This window comes from Corvus moneduloides, chromosome 4 (assembly GCF_009650955.1).
Source record: "Corvus moneduloides isolate bCorMon1 chromosome 4, bCorMon1.pri, whole genome shotgun sequence".
Taxonomy (NCBI): Eukaryota; Metazoa; Chordata; class Aves; order Passeriformes; family Corvidae; genus Corvus; species Corvus moneduloides.
In genome coordinates, this window is record NC_045479.1 from 6,197,137 (window position 1) to 6,214,270 (window position 17,134).

Consider the following 17,134-nt stretch of genomic DNA (forward strand, 5'->3'; position numbering starts at 1 on the left):
ATCAAGGAAGGAAAGAAGCTGACAAAAACCTTACTGCATATGTAAACTAAAAAAAGCACGTGATAATTAAAAAGTTGTGAAGAAGTAAGTATTGTTTTAAGTATTTTCTTTGGTACCATCATATTTTTTGCTACACTGGCAAGTTGCTTGTTCATCTTACATGGTGGCTTGCTATGTGATGGACTATCACAAAGTGCCATTCCCTCGGTAGAAAATGTCTCAGCCTTGTTTTCTGTAGGTGTAAAATTCCATCTATTTATCAGTTCTGAATATATCTTTTGATACACTGAGAAGACCTAATGCCAACCCCCTTCTATGCATATAATTATGCATCAAAAGAAACAGACACATTAACATGATGATAACCCATCAAAAACAAATTTATCAACAGAGGAGTAAAGTGTACATCGATTTCTCAGTTGCTTCCTTTTTGTGTTGTTCTGACAAGTTGTTCTGGCATCAGCAAATGCACATCATAAACTAATGAATGACACGTGGCATGTAAGGTACCCGACTCCAAAACACTTGTAGCAAGATGCTCCTTCAAAGACATTTGTAAGAAATACTGCAACCAGACAACCCTAAAGGCCACCTAGCACCGTATTCATGTTGATAAATTAAAGCATTAACTAGCCTTTTGTTTCACCTCTTGAACAGCAGTTAGCAGCTGCTTGGTTACGGGAAATACAGCAACTATACTCAGGTTTTATTCTTCAACCCTGGAAAAACGGAGTTTCTGTGATTACAGAGCAAATGGCTCTGTAGACTCGTACACTACTATTTTGCCATCTCTATTGAAATTACATCTGGAACACGGTAGGACATGGGGATTGGTTTATCTTTGCCGCTAATTTCTGTTAGAAAAAGAAGTATCAGGCGTCCAAGTTATGCTCAAAACTGAATTTGGGCACAACACAAATGACATTAGAAAACAAAATCAAAGAGCACCAAAAAAACCATAACCAGAGACATTTCATGTCAGTCAGAAAAAACTGTAAGAATTGAAAATTCCTTTTTGATACACTGATATCTGTTGTTTAATGCCTTGTTAGCATACACTTGCAGCCCATGGAGCTTCAGACAGAGCCCCACTAGCTCTCACTGAAAAGTTCAGGTGCCCACACACAGGGCTGCCGAGGAGGCAACCTGCCCAAGAGTAGCTGCTTTTGACTTCAGCAGCTCCCAGTGTCATCAGCTGTCTAGACAGGCTGGCTGTTTAGACAGCCAACCATGAAAATATACTACAAAGAAGGCTGAGCTATTCTTAGACTCGTGTTTACTTCTGGAGGAGAAACATTCTCGCCAAAGGCTCTGACTGGCTGAAGAGGGGACAGTGCAGAGTGGCTTTCTGCTCTGAGCAAACCATACACAAGAGGCAGCTAAATAATTCAGCTTCAGCACGTATTAAGGTGCTTACCAAGGCAGCACAAGCATTATTTGCACAAGCCCAGTGTGCATTTTCGTGTTTCAGTCCCACTGTTTGCTGTGACCAGAGCAAGATGACAGCTGGATGACAGCACTATGTATGACTGCTGCACCTCCCTGCTGCAACTGCACCCCCTGGGATTAAAATCCACCCAAACCAAAAACATGTATAAAGCGTGAATCTGTCTGTTCTTTCAGTCTCTCTGCATATTTTTCAGTCTGGAACAATGAATGATGGGGTTTGTTATCACTGAGGGAACAGCAGGTATGCCAAAATATCCCAAGTCATATCTAGGCACTACCTAAAAACCCCACTGTAGCTCCAGCTGTGCCTTTTGCAGGGTCAGATAACTGAAGGACCTGGCCCTTAGACTACAGAAAACTGGAACTGGCTTAATGGGTCAAAACTGAAATAGTTCTGTAATAATAGATGCAAAATTTCCCTATGAAATCACACTCAACAATAAATTGCCTTTATTCCATTTTTCTCCTAAATCTGCAATACTGTTCCAAATAATAAGTATAAGCTCTCCACAGTGATATAATCTGAAGAAAGCAAATGGTCTGCACTCTGTCCATATAGTTCGTTAATGAAGAAATTTGCTCTTATGTCCTTGCAAGTAGTTTGAGAATCCATTCAAAAAAGAATACACAATACAGTCCTAACAAAAAAAAAAAAAAAAAAAAACCAAAACAAAAAAAAAAAAAAAAAAAAAAAGCAATTCTGAACAAATTCTCAAATAACTGATGAAAATGAAACAGGTAACCAAAACAGGGCCTCTTTTCTACCAAAGAAAAGGTATAATAAACCTTAATGGCATCTCCAAGCCCTGTGGAACACAGAGAGGCACAAGGATTGAATGAGCACTGTTTACTCTTGAAATACTCAGAGATGACGAATCTCCTCTGAAATATTCCACAAACCTAAGGAATATATATATGTGTGTGTGTATATATATGTATTACTGTACCATATTTGTAAAAAAGCCAAAAACCAGAAATAAAAAGTATATACTATTTTTCATTATTAACAATCTTTTTTCTTGCTATATTTACTTATTTTGCAGGCTAAGGACAGCAATCTGTGGCTAAGTTAGCAACGCTATCCGTAGTGTAAAGGTACACCAGGCTACACTGGAATCATCTGCTCTGCACACCGATTTTCTCGTCAATAATGATTTACTGGAATGTTTTCTCCAACATTACCAGTTGTCAGGCACTATCATGTTTCAGCTTGGGTGATTTATTCTTAGTTGTGTGGAACTAATTATTTTGCCTCCCAGCCCTGACGCACAGGAGCAGAGGCAGGAGAAGCTTCCTCTGGCATTCTGCTCCAAACGCAAGGAAGCATTCTACTTCTTGCAAATACAGACTCAGTGAAAAGCCCACGCAGATGCAAATTAAAAACAGCCCAGGGATTCAAACAAAACACATCTAGTTAAATATCCATCAAGGCCACTAGATTCCCAGATTCCTCTAGTTAGAGGATCCTGCATATCATGCTTCAGCCAAGAAATTCTTCCTCAGAGACAGCATCCACCCTCTTGCCATGTCCTGGGGCATGAGGAAATTGAACACTTCAAAAACAATTTCTATTCTATCAGTGACTTCTGAATAAATGAAGTGGGTTTGTGAACTGGTCATTAAACCTCTTCCACAATCAATTTAACACTTGACAGTATTCCTTCAGTGTAGTATAGGAGCAGATGTGCAAAAGAGTATCTCAGGGTTCTGTGTAGCCTTCCACTTTTTTGATCCTAGCTTTCCTCTGGGGGGAGCAGCACTGTAAATAGGATCTCAATAATCAGATGGGTTTCAGAAGGTTTCTCTTCCATTCCTGTGGCACAGCCATCCAAATAAACAACAACTTCACATAAGATGTTACCTTTCCAAACAGTTCTTCATTGGTTTTGTAAAGGCACTATTGGTCACCCCAGCACCAGGGTCGATGACCACAAGGAGATGATGGATTATCACCTATCACAGGCAGAAATGTTTCTTTCCACATCAGGAACATTAACATGAGGACAAAAGAAGCATTTTTGGAAGGGAGAGTGGGTGAGTAAGCCAGGCACGTGATGATAGAACAGCTATAGCTCTGTCTAGGTGGAGACATGCCACTCCCTTTAAAGTAAAATTACTAATATAATAATAAAAATTGGAGAGCCTACAGTCATACTTGAATTGCTGGAGTCCCACAGTATTTGAGAAGCTGAAAAATATGGGCTTGCATCAAAATCAAAATGACAACATAACAATTAAAACAGACATGATCACATAAAAACCATTTTAAAAAATACTGCTTCAGGGGAAAGGGTAAGAGGTTACTGAGAGATCACCTTAAGTCCTTGGAGACTGTTCACAAAAGCTGTACTACTGGATTTATAATCACTACTGTATTTCTGAAAGCCATGTTTGGAGAAGATAATGGAAGTCTGTAAGCAGGTATCTGGTCAGACTTCTGAGATTAAGCTCCAGTTTTATCTGTGTCACACTGAAAACCTCACCATTATAATTGTCTTCCTATTGCAAATCCTGCAGAAGTACCACTAGAAGAGTCCTGCATGGATTGCAAAAATCTGCATTTAATTTAGCATTACAAATCCTGTGAGTGTGAGAAGGAAGGTCTGTCACACAAGTGAATAGCACTCCTATTACTGTACTGAATCATTACACTGAAATAATGTTCCTGCTATTAATTTTAAAGGTTAAATTCCCAAGACTAGCAACAATGCAAAGCTTTAGGCAAAGCATGACTTCTCACAAGGGTGAGATTTTTAAGTTGTTTTAAAGTTCAGGACAGATCAAAACCATTTTCCATTTTTTCAGTAAAATTTTGGCAAATGCTAATCAGGGTTCCTTCCAAAGTTCAGCTGCACTCAGTATGCTTTTTTTACTTTTAGATCCAACCAACATGAACATGGTCACATTGTTGTCAAGTAATATTCAGAGATTCTTGTTCTTGAACCATCATACCAAAAACCATCCCAGGGAAGACTGGATTAACTTTTATTCTGCTTCCCAATAAAGTTTTCTTTTTACTGCTCTTCTACTTTGCTGCTTACCTGGAACATTACTGTCTTTGCAACATCACACTGGAATACTGTGCACTTTGGAAATGTCCTGATGTTGCTGAATTTAAAATAGTAGAATTTTGTAACACCTTGAACTGGTACAGGGAGTCTTACATGGGCTAACAAAGGAACATAAAGGTGCCTTAACAAAAAGAACCAGGCTAGAAAGGGTGAGGTGAGCATAGAGGAGGACAGGACTAAAAGTGAATTTAAAATGGCTGAACTCCAGCATTCTGGCATATCTTACACAATCATCCTGATGAACTGCTACACAGGGCCCAGTTGAAAGTCAAATGAGCTCCCAATTAAAAAAAGAAAAACCAACAAAGTTGTTTGCTTTTCCAGGTAATAAAATCCTTTTGTCATTTTTACTCTTGTGATCTCCAATCTGCAAAAAGTCCTTTGAAATTAGCATAAAGCTCTCCAGTGTTTAGCTTTCAAATAAAGTATTTTGTTGCTATGCAGCTTAGAAAGGACAAAGAACTTACTTTTGTGATTTCTACTTAAAGCAAAACCTTAATTGTCAAATAAATATATGGATCACAAACAGGCACATTGCTACTGCTTCAAAAGGAAGCAACTTGCAGACAGAGGAAAAAAAAAATCTAGGAATTGCAGGACACTTCATGAAATTAATGCTTTATTCTTGACCTAAGCTTGCAATCTGGTTGACTTGAGAAAAGAATGGTGTGCAGGAAGAAGTGCTGATTCAAGAAAAATTGACCTAACTTGTATAGACAGTTAATTTTTTTGTACCTCTAGTAAAGGAGCAACAAAGAATTGACATTGATCCAACAGACTATTCTCTTTCCATTGCCTTTTCATACAAGGGTGCTTTGTGAGTAGATTTATACCAGCCAGAAAAACAGTTAATCTATGTTTACGTAAATAATCTCTAAGGACATCTATTTCTATCCCTTCGTTTTCCTTTGTCCTCCTTTCTTTTGCATACCCAGCCAACCTCTGGTAGCACCAGTTTGCTGACAGATCACTGCAAAGCAGAACTAAGAACAGTCACCATAAAGTGAATTGTAATTCTAGTACCTTCGGAATAGCAAAGGTTTTTTCTTTTTTACTGTCACATTCCCTATAACAAGCAGTATTTAAACCAGATCTTTCAAATCATATTGTCAAAATGTTACTATCATGTTTGCAATCCTTCTCTTCTGCTAATAAATAGCTTGAATTTCCTTCAAATCTAACACAATCCTGTCACTAAAGTTTGCTATTTCTGAAAACTGATACTGAGAGGCATTTTCCTTACAAGCTTCTAAAGACACTCCAGCACAATTCAAATCAGGCGGAAAAAAAAATAAAAATTAGGACCCCAAGAGTTAAAACTGATTTTTGAGTTGGTAAATGTCCCGAAATTCACATTTTCAGGGGAGCTAATGTATATGTTGTTCTTAAGCGTTGTCTCAGTTCCAAAGCACTGCCTAGAAAATATTACACATTAGCAATGACTCACATCCTTAGACAGCTGTAAACCAGTTAAATTTAGTTGAGGAGTTGCTTCATTCTGAGGAGGTTTAACAGTATCAATAGCCTAACCCAGTTAAAAGCAGAGCCTTTGAACCACAAAATCGTTCCATGGATGCTGGTCAGTACAAGGCAGGGGTCTGACCTGAGGCATTCTTCCTGGCCCACTGATAGTGGCTGTGTCTCAATGCATACAGATATTAACATGAATGGACAACATTTCATGTAAAATGCAGTCAAATTACAGAGGTGTAAAACCTGCTCATAAGATATTTGATTCAGCAATATGTGAGCCAGTTGGTTGGTTACACATGGTTAATTACATAATCCATTGAAAATTCTCTATCACTGGTTTATCTTAGAGCTTCTCTGGGTGACCCCTTTTGTTGGTATTCATCAGGTAAGAGACTGCAGCCATTATCCACCGCTAAGATTTCAACCTTGGTTGTTCTTTAGGACAATTTGTTGGTTCCAACTTGAGTGTGATACTTTCATTCCCACATGGAATTCAAAACAAAACACTGCTATCATAAATAGCAAAAAAAAAAAAATAGTTTAAACTCTGTTTCTCCTCTTCAATGAAGTTTAGATATTACTCATTTATTTCATTTATACTAAAATGTCATTATACTGAGAACCATAATTGAAATCATCTGGTAATTAATTTCCCAATCTAATTAAGAATAACATCCATTTTGTTAAAATTCTGGCCTAACCATGCAGAATAACATCATGGTAATTCTCCTTTCAGCTGTGTCCTGACATTATGAAGCAGTCTCTAAGACTGTGTTTTCCAAAGTTTTACTCCTACGACCTACCAAACACAAAAGGATTAAAAACCCAACTATTCTGGGGACATTTATTCACTCCTGTTCCAAGTCTCTGAATAGGCTTTGACAAAAATGTGCACAGATTTGACTTAGGAAAGTTCATTACAGAGAGAACACAAATACCAGAAATTGGAGTAATTTCATATTGATGGTTCCCAAATGTTCAAAAAAAGGAAAACCAAAAGTACTTTACTGTGCAAGGCTGATAAAACTAGGGGGAAAATTGGACCTAGGAATTGTTAAGTTAGATCTGATACTCTATTTTGTAAGAAGCAGAATAAAACTAACAAGTTGCGACACTGCTTTTAGAACATCTCAAGGTTCACAAGGTTAACACTTAAAGTAACATTTTAGAAGTGTAAAGTGAAAAAGTTTCCACACTAACAATGAAACTTCTTTACTTGGATAAACCATGTGCTGTATTTCATTGATACTTATTGTGAAATAGACTGTCTTCATCCTATGGCAACTTGATCTCCTTTACTCAGCAATACTGATGATGTTTTCCTGACTTGCTTGAGATTTTGGTTTTGGTTCTACACAGAGTAAGGATACTGTAATACTGATAGCCCCCTGCTTAGAGACACACAGTACAGTGCTACATATCACACCCTCAGTGCAGAAAAAAAGGGGGCAAGAAAAGACACAAAGAGAGGAAACTCTTAACTCCTCAGAGCACTGAGATAGCCAAGAATGGAAATCAGGGAGCAGAAAAGACCAACCACTGAGGCAGACCAATGGGCAGGATGGGAACATGGGATTTAATGTAGATTATAAAGGAAATCCTCACAGCAAACTAAACTCCATTTACATTATCATTCAGGATCGCTCAAGCAGAAAGCTGTACAACTTGAACAAAGATTTTAAATTAAATTACGATTCAGACACTGAATTACTTTGCCCAAATCATTGATTTATTATGATCAAAGATACACTGTAGACTAAAACTGTTCTAACCCTGAGGGAAGAGCTCCGGAAAGGAGGGATGCTTCTAATCCCAGTGTAAAACATGGCCAGTGAACTGTGATTGTCCTGCTTCATTCTCCTAGAAAGGATATGGAGTGATGAATAGGGAGGGATTAGGAAGTCATGCTGTAAATACTAAACATGAATGTGTGTGTGTATTTTTCAGTATTTAGTTATCATTGCTCTTACAGAATTACTTCAGAACACAATGATAGGTGACTAAATATCAAACTCTCACATTAGTTAGTGATCCATACTCATAGACCCCCCCAAAATTTTAAGAACCTAATGTCTGAAATTAGTACCATCATTCGCTGGAACCTCTTCATCATGAAGAGGAGCATCCTAAGTATCAAGTGCATGCTATTCTGAGACAAAGGAACCTTAGTTTCTTCTGCTGACACTACTCCATGCTGACCAGTTTTCTTATCCTTTGGCTGAAATCATAGATTTGAAAGCTGTTTATACACTTGTGCCTTATGACAGTCCTAATGACTGTATAAATATTGTGCAGAGACCCTGCTTTGAAGACTGTGCAGCCTAGTGAGTTCAAAATGCACTCCTGAATCCAGGAAACTATTGATTTAAACTGAAAAATTATTCCTTCCTTGTTCTAGTGAAGATCCCTAAGTTGAGTAACACCATCACTAATGTCTGTTCCAGACACAGCTCAGACAAAACCCCCAGGGGCAGAAAACGCCTGGTGACCAAAGCGCTGGAAATTCTGAAGCCTTGCAACCCAGAGAGCAGTGAAAAGCCATGTGAGGAAGACTGATGTAAGCAACCTCAAAAATGGGACACACCCTTGGTTTTCCTTCCTCTTCAATCATAGGGAAGTTTGTGTTTGTCTTGCATGACAGTGAATACACCAACAAAGCTTATTAGCTTTATCTTGCCAGAAAAACTACACGTTTAATTCAGAATGAAGGCAAGGGGCCCCAGAGTTGGCTGTCTTCCCAGATCCCTTCAAGAAACCCAAATTTGTCAGTCCCCCTGCCAATGAGTAATGTCCTGTCTTGCCAATCAAGAGGTTATCTCAAGGCCCAAAAAGGACATAATATTAAAGTGACTGCTCCTCTCTGAGGGATACTAAAAAAGTTCCTTCCATATATGACAGATTTGCTGAGTTGTGGTTTCAGATAATACCAGAAACTCCAATGGAGTTTTCTTGTGACTGGGCTGTTGCTATCAGTCTTGTGTGACACTGTTACAGCAGTGTGCATCAGTTAAAACCCTGCTTTATCCAGCTACAATAGCTGAACCACAGAACCAACATCGTTAACCTCATGGGCCTGTTTTCTTTCTTTGTGTGAGCCTCCTTATCTACAAGGATTACTTCAGAAAAAAAACAATCAAGCACTTTACTTACTAAAGTCAACAGGCAAGATTCTTTAACATCATCCATATAAATGGAGAGAGCATTCCTTACATTAGTTCTCAAAATAGGAAATTGACTTGCTATTTGGCACACAGAGCAACGTTTGATTTTATAAAAGAATATTGGCATACATCTGGGAATATAGGTACATATGCTACATATAATAATTTTTATTGTGCTATCACAAAATGCACCAAAAAAAGTGGCAATATAAAAATAAAGAAGCACATTCTCCACTTAAAATTCTAAATTATAACATAGGCAGGCATAAAACCTTATTTTGAATCCAGTAGGTTTGTCTGCCATAGATGCTGCAGTAGCAGTCATAACTGTGCACTAAAAATTACTGTAATAGCATAAATAGTATATTCCTGGAGAACACACTGTCACCTCTACCAGCACCTGCAAACTATGGACTATCTGCCATGGAAAATACTGTCTTCAAGCTAAGCCTGTGGACCTTTTAGGATCCATATTCCAAATCAGAAAAATGTACGTTATTATATATGGCTCAAAAGAACCAAAGACACCGAATCTTTGGGATCTACATGAAGCTGCTGTAACAAGCTCTATATGGTAATAAGCCACCTTTAAAACTAAACTAGCAAGGAGCTGAAAAGTGATATGAAGAAACTGTGCTATTCTCCTGCCCTAATATCATCTTACTCAAGGAAGGAAAAAAAAAGCCAACAACACACCACGCCACCTGAGCTGGGCTGCAATTACTCTGGAAGGTCTTAATGGGTTGTCAGAGAACTGGAACATCAAAATGGAAGGGTAAGAATCCTACTTTCAAAGTGGTCATGGCTCACTGTAAAATGAAAATAAAGTCTGTGTTGTGTCCTAGTTTTCTACGTGGAAATTAAACAACTAATCTCCTACCTGGATGGCAGAAATGAAAAAAACCTCACAGGATAATTATGCTGAATTTGAACTCACTTAATGAAGCCTTTTCAGTCTTCTTTGGCACTTTCATTGCTACCACAACTAGTATTTTGAGAGAGATGAGGGATTAAAAGCCTGTCTAATTTTTCCTATTATTCCTCTAACTGAAGATAATACTATTATCTAAAAATCCCACCTCACATGGTAAAGCAATTCTGAGAGTATACTGGTGAAAAGAGAAGCTACTGTAGCATCTTGGAGTCAAAGGGTAACCAGTAAGCCAGAACAGCTTCTAGAAATTTCAATTTTGTTTTGTTCAGTGGTCGTCAGCAAGCCTGTAACAGAAAGGTCTGAATGAAAGAAAAAGCAGCAGCAGAAGAGGTCTGATACCCCTTCAGGGACACAAAGACACAAGTTCCCCATGACACTCCAGGACACATCTTTGAGGTCACGTCTGTCAGGTTTAATAACGAAGCTGACACAAGCCTGCAGGGATGTTTGTTCTTTTTTGTGGCATTTGAAATCTCTGAACTGGGTTTAGAACCCATACAGTGGCATGACTTGAGACCTGGAGTAACAAGAGCAGAAGTACAGCTCTTTCTGACAGAGAGAGACTTAGAGAAATACTCTTGTAATTGGGCTGGATAAGCCACAGAGCTCCTGAAGAAGAGTACCTCTTTCATCAATTCTAGCTGAGCAGAAAGTCCAGCACATCCACCTTTACCTCCCTGCAGAATCTGGGCTGATGAGCTGAGCCTATATGGTGCTCCTCCTTAAATGTTCATGATTCAAGCACATTAAAAGCAGAGAATAAGCTTGCCCACAGGAATGTTACAGAAGCAAAAAATTACCCAGTCTGAAATAGGAGGGCACATGCACACACACTTTGTAAAGATGAACATGCAGCCCATCTTTGCTGGGACAGTCTGTGCCCTTTGCTGCCAAGTTATTCCTTGCCCTGCAGCTGGCACAGATGGAGACCCGGACACGCTGCAAGTATGACCAAGCCATTGCCTACAGTGTGGACACCGTGGGACTTCTAAGCACTAAATGCCATCGTAGAGAGGCTCAAAGGGATCTCTCCAAGTCCAGCCTGCATTTTATGAATTCTTAGAAAACCATATATTCACTCGCTTGGTAGGCAAGATCAGGTCACACCTTGGATGAAACTCGCATAAACTGAATTAGATGTTTGGAAATGCAGTTCCTTCTCTGAGCTCTCTCATCTCCTCCAGGTTGGAGCAGAGGAGCTGTTTGAGTAGGTAAACCTACTTCAGAGAAGAGGGAATAGACAGAAAATAAACTTTGAAGTACAAACACTGCCCTTCAAGGTTAGGAATCCTAAACCAACACTGCTGTTGTAGTAACTATGAGCACTACTGATTTTAAACAACTGAGTTACACATTTCATTTGCAGCCCCTCTCTCCTGCCACATGATATTTCTCACCATTAAGCATAAGATATTTATTCTGATTCCTAAGTTTTCTGAAAAGCAGAGAACATTAATGTCCTGCGGAGAAAGGCAACGTTTCTTATTCAAAAGTGCAGGAGCATTGGAAACCTTCCCAAATCCTAACTAAACAAGTCAGCACAGCCACCAACGAAAAAAATGAATCTGTGCTCTTCCTTTATCACAGGTCAATTATCACACAGAGCATGGGGAGCTGCCAGAAACACTGCTATGCCCAGACACTAAAACTTGCATTTTATTTGCCTGCAGCTGCATTGCACAAAGAAGGGAGTGTTAACCCCCCTCCCCAAGACAAAACATGACCTACCCCCAAAGCAAGAGGTGATTGATTCCCTGGTTTGGGTTTTTTTTTTCTTTCAGTGTACTATTACTTATCTTTTGTCCCAAATGCTATTTCCCTAAAATGCTTTGATTGCAAAATACTGATTTTTTTTTTTTTCCCTAATTTCTTTTCATCCTTGTCTACCAGCATAGATAGCCAGATGTAGCAAAAAGAGTAATGAAGCACCATTTAATGTTTTTCAGATTCAGATTTCAAATTTGCCCAGCATGGTCCCTACTTCATTTTCAAAGACACTCTCGCCTGGCCTTGAGTTCTAACAACATTAAATGAGATTTTATGCAAGATCTATTTTCAATGAAATGAGAAAAAAATAATCCTGAAGCTCTATAAAACTAAGATTTTGCATTAAATTTTCAGACATAAAGCCAAAGTCTCCAAATTTCTAGTATTTGCCCTACTTCTATTGTCTAAAATAAAGGTACTACCAAGCAGCATCACTATAGGAGTTTAGAACTGGAAAGACTCCAGGATTTAAAATGTGAAGCATGTGGTTTCCTCAGCAACCTGGAAAATGTATTTTGGTGCCTACTGGGTATCAGTAATGATGCCAATTGTCATGTTAATTTTTCAGATCTTTGTTGTTCATAATCTTCTTCCGTGTCTTTTAACTGAACTCTAACCAACCAGTAAACTTTCATTCTTTCTTCACCTTGACTTTTGGATGACTAAAGAGTATTCTTTATAGTTCACCTCCTTTAACCAACGCAACCACGGTAACAGTTCAGAAAGCAAACCATGAGGTGGTCTGTTAATAAATCCAAACAGAGACCCAAAAATAAAGGGGGCATTTTAAGTAATTTTTTGTTTCAACAGCAGCAATTTAGGATAGCACAGTTTTGGGCACCATGCCAAACAATTCCTTGTCATGGTCACCAGAATAGGTGATTACACATCTAAAACAGTCACAGAAAATAAAAAAATTATGAGGTCCAAATACCCATCTGACTGTGGCTACATTCTAGTACAGGCAATCTCTAAATTTCAAAAGAAGCAAACAACTCTTCTTAAGTGGCCGTGTTAGGCAAGTTAATGATTTTTTAATAAATTCTGTTCTTTTCAGATCTTTATCACTTTAGCTTTTGCTACCAATTTTCTTTGTGCCTAGCCTTAAAAAATATTAGTGTGCAAAATTTAGTTGATTAGAATCCAACCTCAAAAATATCTGAGTACCTGCTGAGGGAAGAGTACTTGGTGAAAACTGATTGGATAGTGTCTACTAATCCAATTCTTAATTTGGTTAAATTCCTTCAATATGCCAACACCTTTACCTTGTTCCTTCTCGTGACTGCTGCTTCCAAATACATATTATTTCCACAGAAAAACATTAATGAACACTATACAAGAAAAGCACTTTTTGTACCACGTGCCTTTCGCGATCTTCCACTGTATTCACTTAAAATGCCTGAGCACCATTTAAATCATGTCAATAAACTTAAAACAAACATTTACTATCAGATAACTAAGCCAGCAAAAGAAAAACCCAGACAAACCACTATCTATAATATCTAGGACCTCTGAAGACACTTCAAGCTGTACCTTCAGGTCTTCAACTAGAATGTAAGACTAAAGCCTGATCTGTCTGACCATACCAGTTTGTAACCAGAGCGAGGAATAAAAAGACTATTGTGCATGGAGGTAAAGGTTTAAAGACTCCATTTTTTTTTTTTTTATGGCAATAAAATTCTGAACAGTCCTGGAAGGTCTGAAAGATGGCACTTGGATAAGGCACAAATCAAGATGTGCACTTTAATAAGATGCACTCCAGAAATGTGAAAACAGAAAAAATAAATCACAGTTTACAAGGATTAAGAGACAAATATTTATATGAGAGGAGCTACAGGCTTCTGAGGTTCCAGACAGAGGGCAGAAATAGCTATGTGTGCAGTCATAAAAGGACAGCCATACATACCAGATAACAATGAGAATTCATAGTTTTTCTCTAGCACCTCAAACAGATTTCATGCAAGTTCTCATAACTTCCACAGTAATACATATTAAAAAATCAGACCAGTCCTTCCTTAGGTATATTCTCAAGCTCTGCTTTTCTGTGGAAAAATTTTAAAGAGAACAAGAAAATGCAAAGCCCTAACTATAGAAAATCCCACACCTAGTCTTCAATTCCAGGTCTAGACAGGTAACTAAAAATCTGAGTTAAAGACATCAATCCTTGAACTTTAAAGGCCTGAATTTCTAGTTATTTACCCCAGGCTATACAAAAAATAAAAAGTAATTCCATATTGCACTACAAATCTCAGATAAAAGAATTGTCACCTGGATGCTCCACAAGAATATTCTAGTTTAGCTAGTTACAGAAACAAAAAATAATCTTTGAATTTACAACCCGCACAATTTAACTGTTCATGTTAAAGGAAATGCCTCCAGCTAAAGCAAATTCAAATCTCTGCATGTGATTCTAGTTAGCAGCAGGAAATATATGTTTTTCTACAGATAAGTTATATGGCTTTTACATGGAACAGCTTGCCCAGAGAAGCTGTGGATGCTCCATCCCTGGAAGCATTCAATGCCAGGCTGGACGGGGCTTGGAGCAACCCAGGATAGTGGAAGGTGTCCCTGCCCATGGCAGGGGGGATTGGAACTGGATGGGCTTTAAGGTCCCTTTCAGCCCAAAGCATTTTATAGTGGTTTGTTTCGATGGGTTTTTTTGTTTTGTTCTTGTTTAAGAAGTTCAGAGACAGCTTTAGAGAACACCACAAACTGCAGTTTGTTATGGTAGTGTTATCTCAGTGGAGCTATCTCAGAGAACAGGACCTCAAAGCCTTCACACCTAAAAGCCTGGTCCTTTCTTTCCAGTCTGAAGACACCAGGTGCTTTCACTTGAAAGCAGCAGGGAATGGTCCTGAAGAAACAGGTCAGATGTGTGAAGACACAAGATGAAACTGTCTCAATATGCATTACAGTGGTCTCAAAAAAACAAGTATTAAAAAACGGGTAAAAAGAGAACCTTTAGCTGCCTATAAATGATCTAATGAAAGATCATTCTCAAGTGTCAAGTGGAGCAAGAAAACGTGGGAAAAACCAGTGTAAGAGTAGGTGGAAATAAACCAACCTCAGTGACATTTAACATTTACACAAATGTCAGATTCCCCACCTCCTGGTTAAACATTCAGCTGGGATCCCAATCTGTGTCTGGTGGGTGCATGGCCAATTTTGTAAAACAAAAAGAAACACAGCACAAAAGTCAGAAATTTGCGTTTCTAAAAGGATGAACAGTCAAAAAAATGAGACTGTGAAGACTGGGAATTAGGGCTCTGCTCTAGAATTATTAATGACTTATTTGTGGCTAAAGTCCATGCCTGAACTTGAATTCCCACATGATGTTTACTGTAACAGAGCTGAACATGACCTAAGCCCTCATGATTTATGGCTATAGACAAGAAGAAAAGGCATTGGCCAGGCATCAGAAATTAATCAATATTCTGAACTATTAATATCACAAGAACTCCACAGAATTGTTTAAAGGTCTAGGAAAACAATACAACAAAAAACCCCACATCCACAGCCTAATGCATTGAATAAGAGCTCCAAGAACAGCTTCTCTAAAGATACAGAGAAAAAATATTCTTCAAATTAAAATTTATTGCAAAATAACATTTCTCTCTTTTTACCCTGTGTAGAGGAAAACTGGGATATTCTGTGTGTGCAATTTGCCAACAATCATCCATAATGACATCCATTGCTCTAGGACTCCATGCCCTCTGGGAAACCTCTCTAATTTGTCTGACAGGGTCTACATTTTTTTTCACCCAGACCTCCACCAGTTCACTGATAAGGTCTGCATTTTCTTATCCAGAGAGATATGAAGGATAGTCTGATTATCCTATTCTAGCAGTTCCCAAGAAATATTAATTACGAAAAAAACAGCATTTCTAACAGAAGTTACACAAAGTTCTTCCCAAACTTTCCAAGTAGGTTACAGAGAAATCATCCTGGCTGCTTCTACTGGTATAACCCCTCATTCATTTAGTCACATACTGAAGTCATAGCCAGCCAGTGCCCTGTGCTTCAAATCAGCGTGGCTTTGGTAAGGTGCTGCTAGGTGTGAAAGGATTGATTTTTCAGATGATGCGCCCTCATAAAAATGCCTCAGCCACTGGTCATATTAAAATGGAAGCAGAAGCAGCACAAGCAATCACTGAAAGGCAACAACCTCTGTTTTGAATTCTACTTTTTTTGTCAAAAATTCAAACTGAAATTCATCCTTCATCATATTCCCATTGCATCAATGGACTCGAACATTAATCTCCAGAATGCAAATTCTAGTTCAGACTTTTTGACAGCCTTGGGAATCGAGATGCACCAAAGGTGTTTATCTGACTTAGAGCTGTCCAATCTCACCTTCTTCTGAAGAACATTAACTTTGCGTTCCTTCACCTCCAGCATGTCCTTGAGGTCATGGATCTCGCCTGCTTGAGTCCCCTTCTCCTCTGCCATCTCCTGAATCTGCTTTGTCTTCTTGTTCAGCATAGTCTCCTTCTCTTCCAGACGTAACCGCAACGCATCCACCTGGGTTCAGAAATGCAGGGCAAGCTTTGTTTAGCACTGAAGGAAAGTTAGAAAAGTTAAACTACACTTCCACAGGAGAAATAGTACAAATAGATTCAGAAATCTAACACCACTTTATTTAAGAATTCAACATACATAATATTGGGATAAAACAGTTATTACAAGTGACAGGAGACTAAACAGTAAAAATAATCAACCACGTTCTTCCCAAACTATATGAGAATAATGCTCCTTCTTGGAAAACCTCAAATCATACTTCTCACATAACTCAGGCTTGTATCATACAATACTGAAATTTTTCTCCTCAAAGTAGAAGACAACATAATGTGTTGCTGAGAAGTTCTGTCACATGCAGGGAAACTGACCCTTTTACTTGAAACATTACTAATATTCAGAGAATAAACATTGACCCCTTGTACTAGACAGTCACTTTATATTCTAAGTTTTAATCACAATAGTAGCTGAGCCTGAAGGTAACAAAAGCAGAGCTCTTTGCAGCCACTGCAGATCAAAACTGGAAAGAGGTTACCTTAGGATGGCTAAGAATATTTTGGTTTAAAAAGCAAAGCAATAGTTTAAATATAACATGTTTTCTGCAGCATGCAGTTTTATATTAAAGGTAAAATTGAACAAATGACACAGTATACAGGATACTGTGGGTGCAATTTGGACACACAAACACACTTAGAGCTCCCATGGCCTGAGTGAATTTAGAAACACACTCTGGAAACTCTGTGGTGACCTCACACTTCAAAACT

General features: G+C 38.4%; 1 protein-coding gene across 1 annotated transcript in view; it reads right to left on the reverse strand.

The window, feature by feature from the left end:
- ERC1 (ELKS/RAB6-interacting/CAST family member 1) overlaps positions 1-17,134 on the reverse strand; it is a 284,378-nt gene that overhangs the window by 181,176 nt on the left and 86,068 nt on the right. Inside the window, 1 exon segment of the mRNA XM_032105148.1 lies at positions 16,209-16,376. Coding sequence (XP_031961039.1) covers positions 16,209-16,376 — 168 coding nt within the window.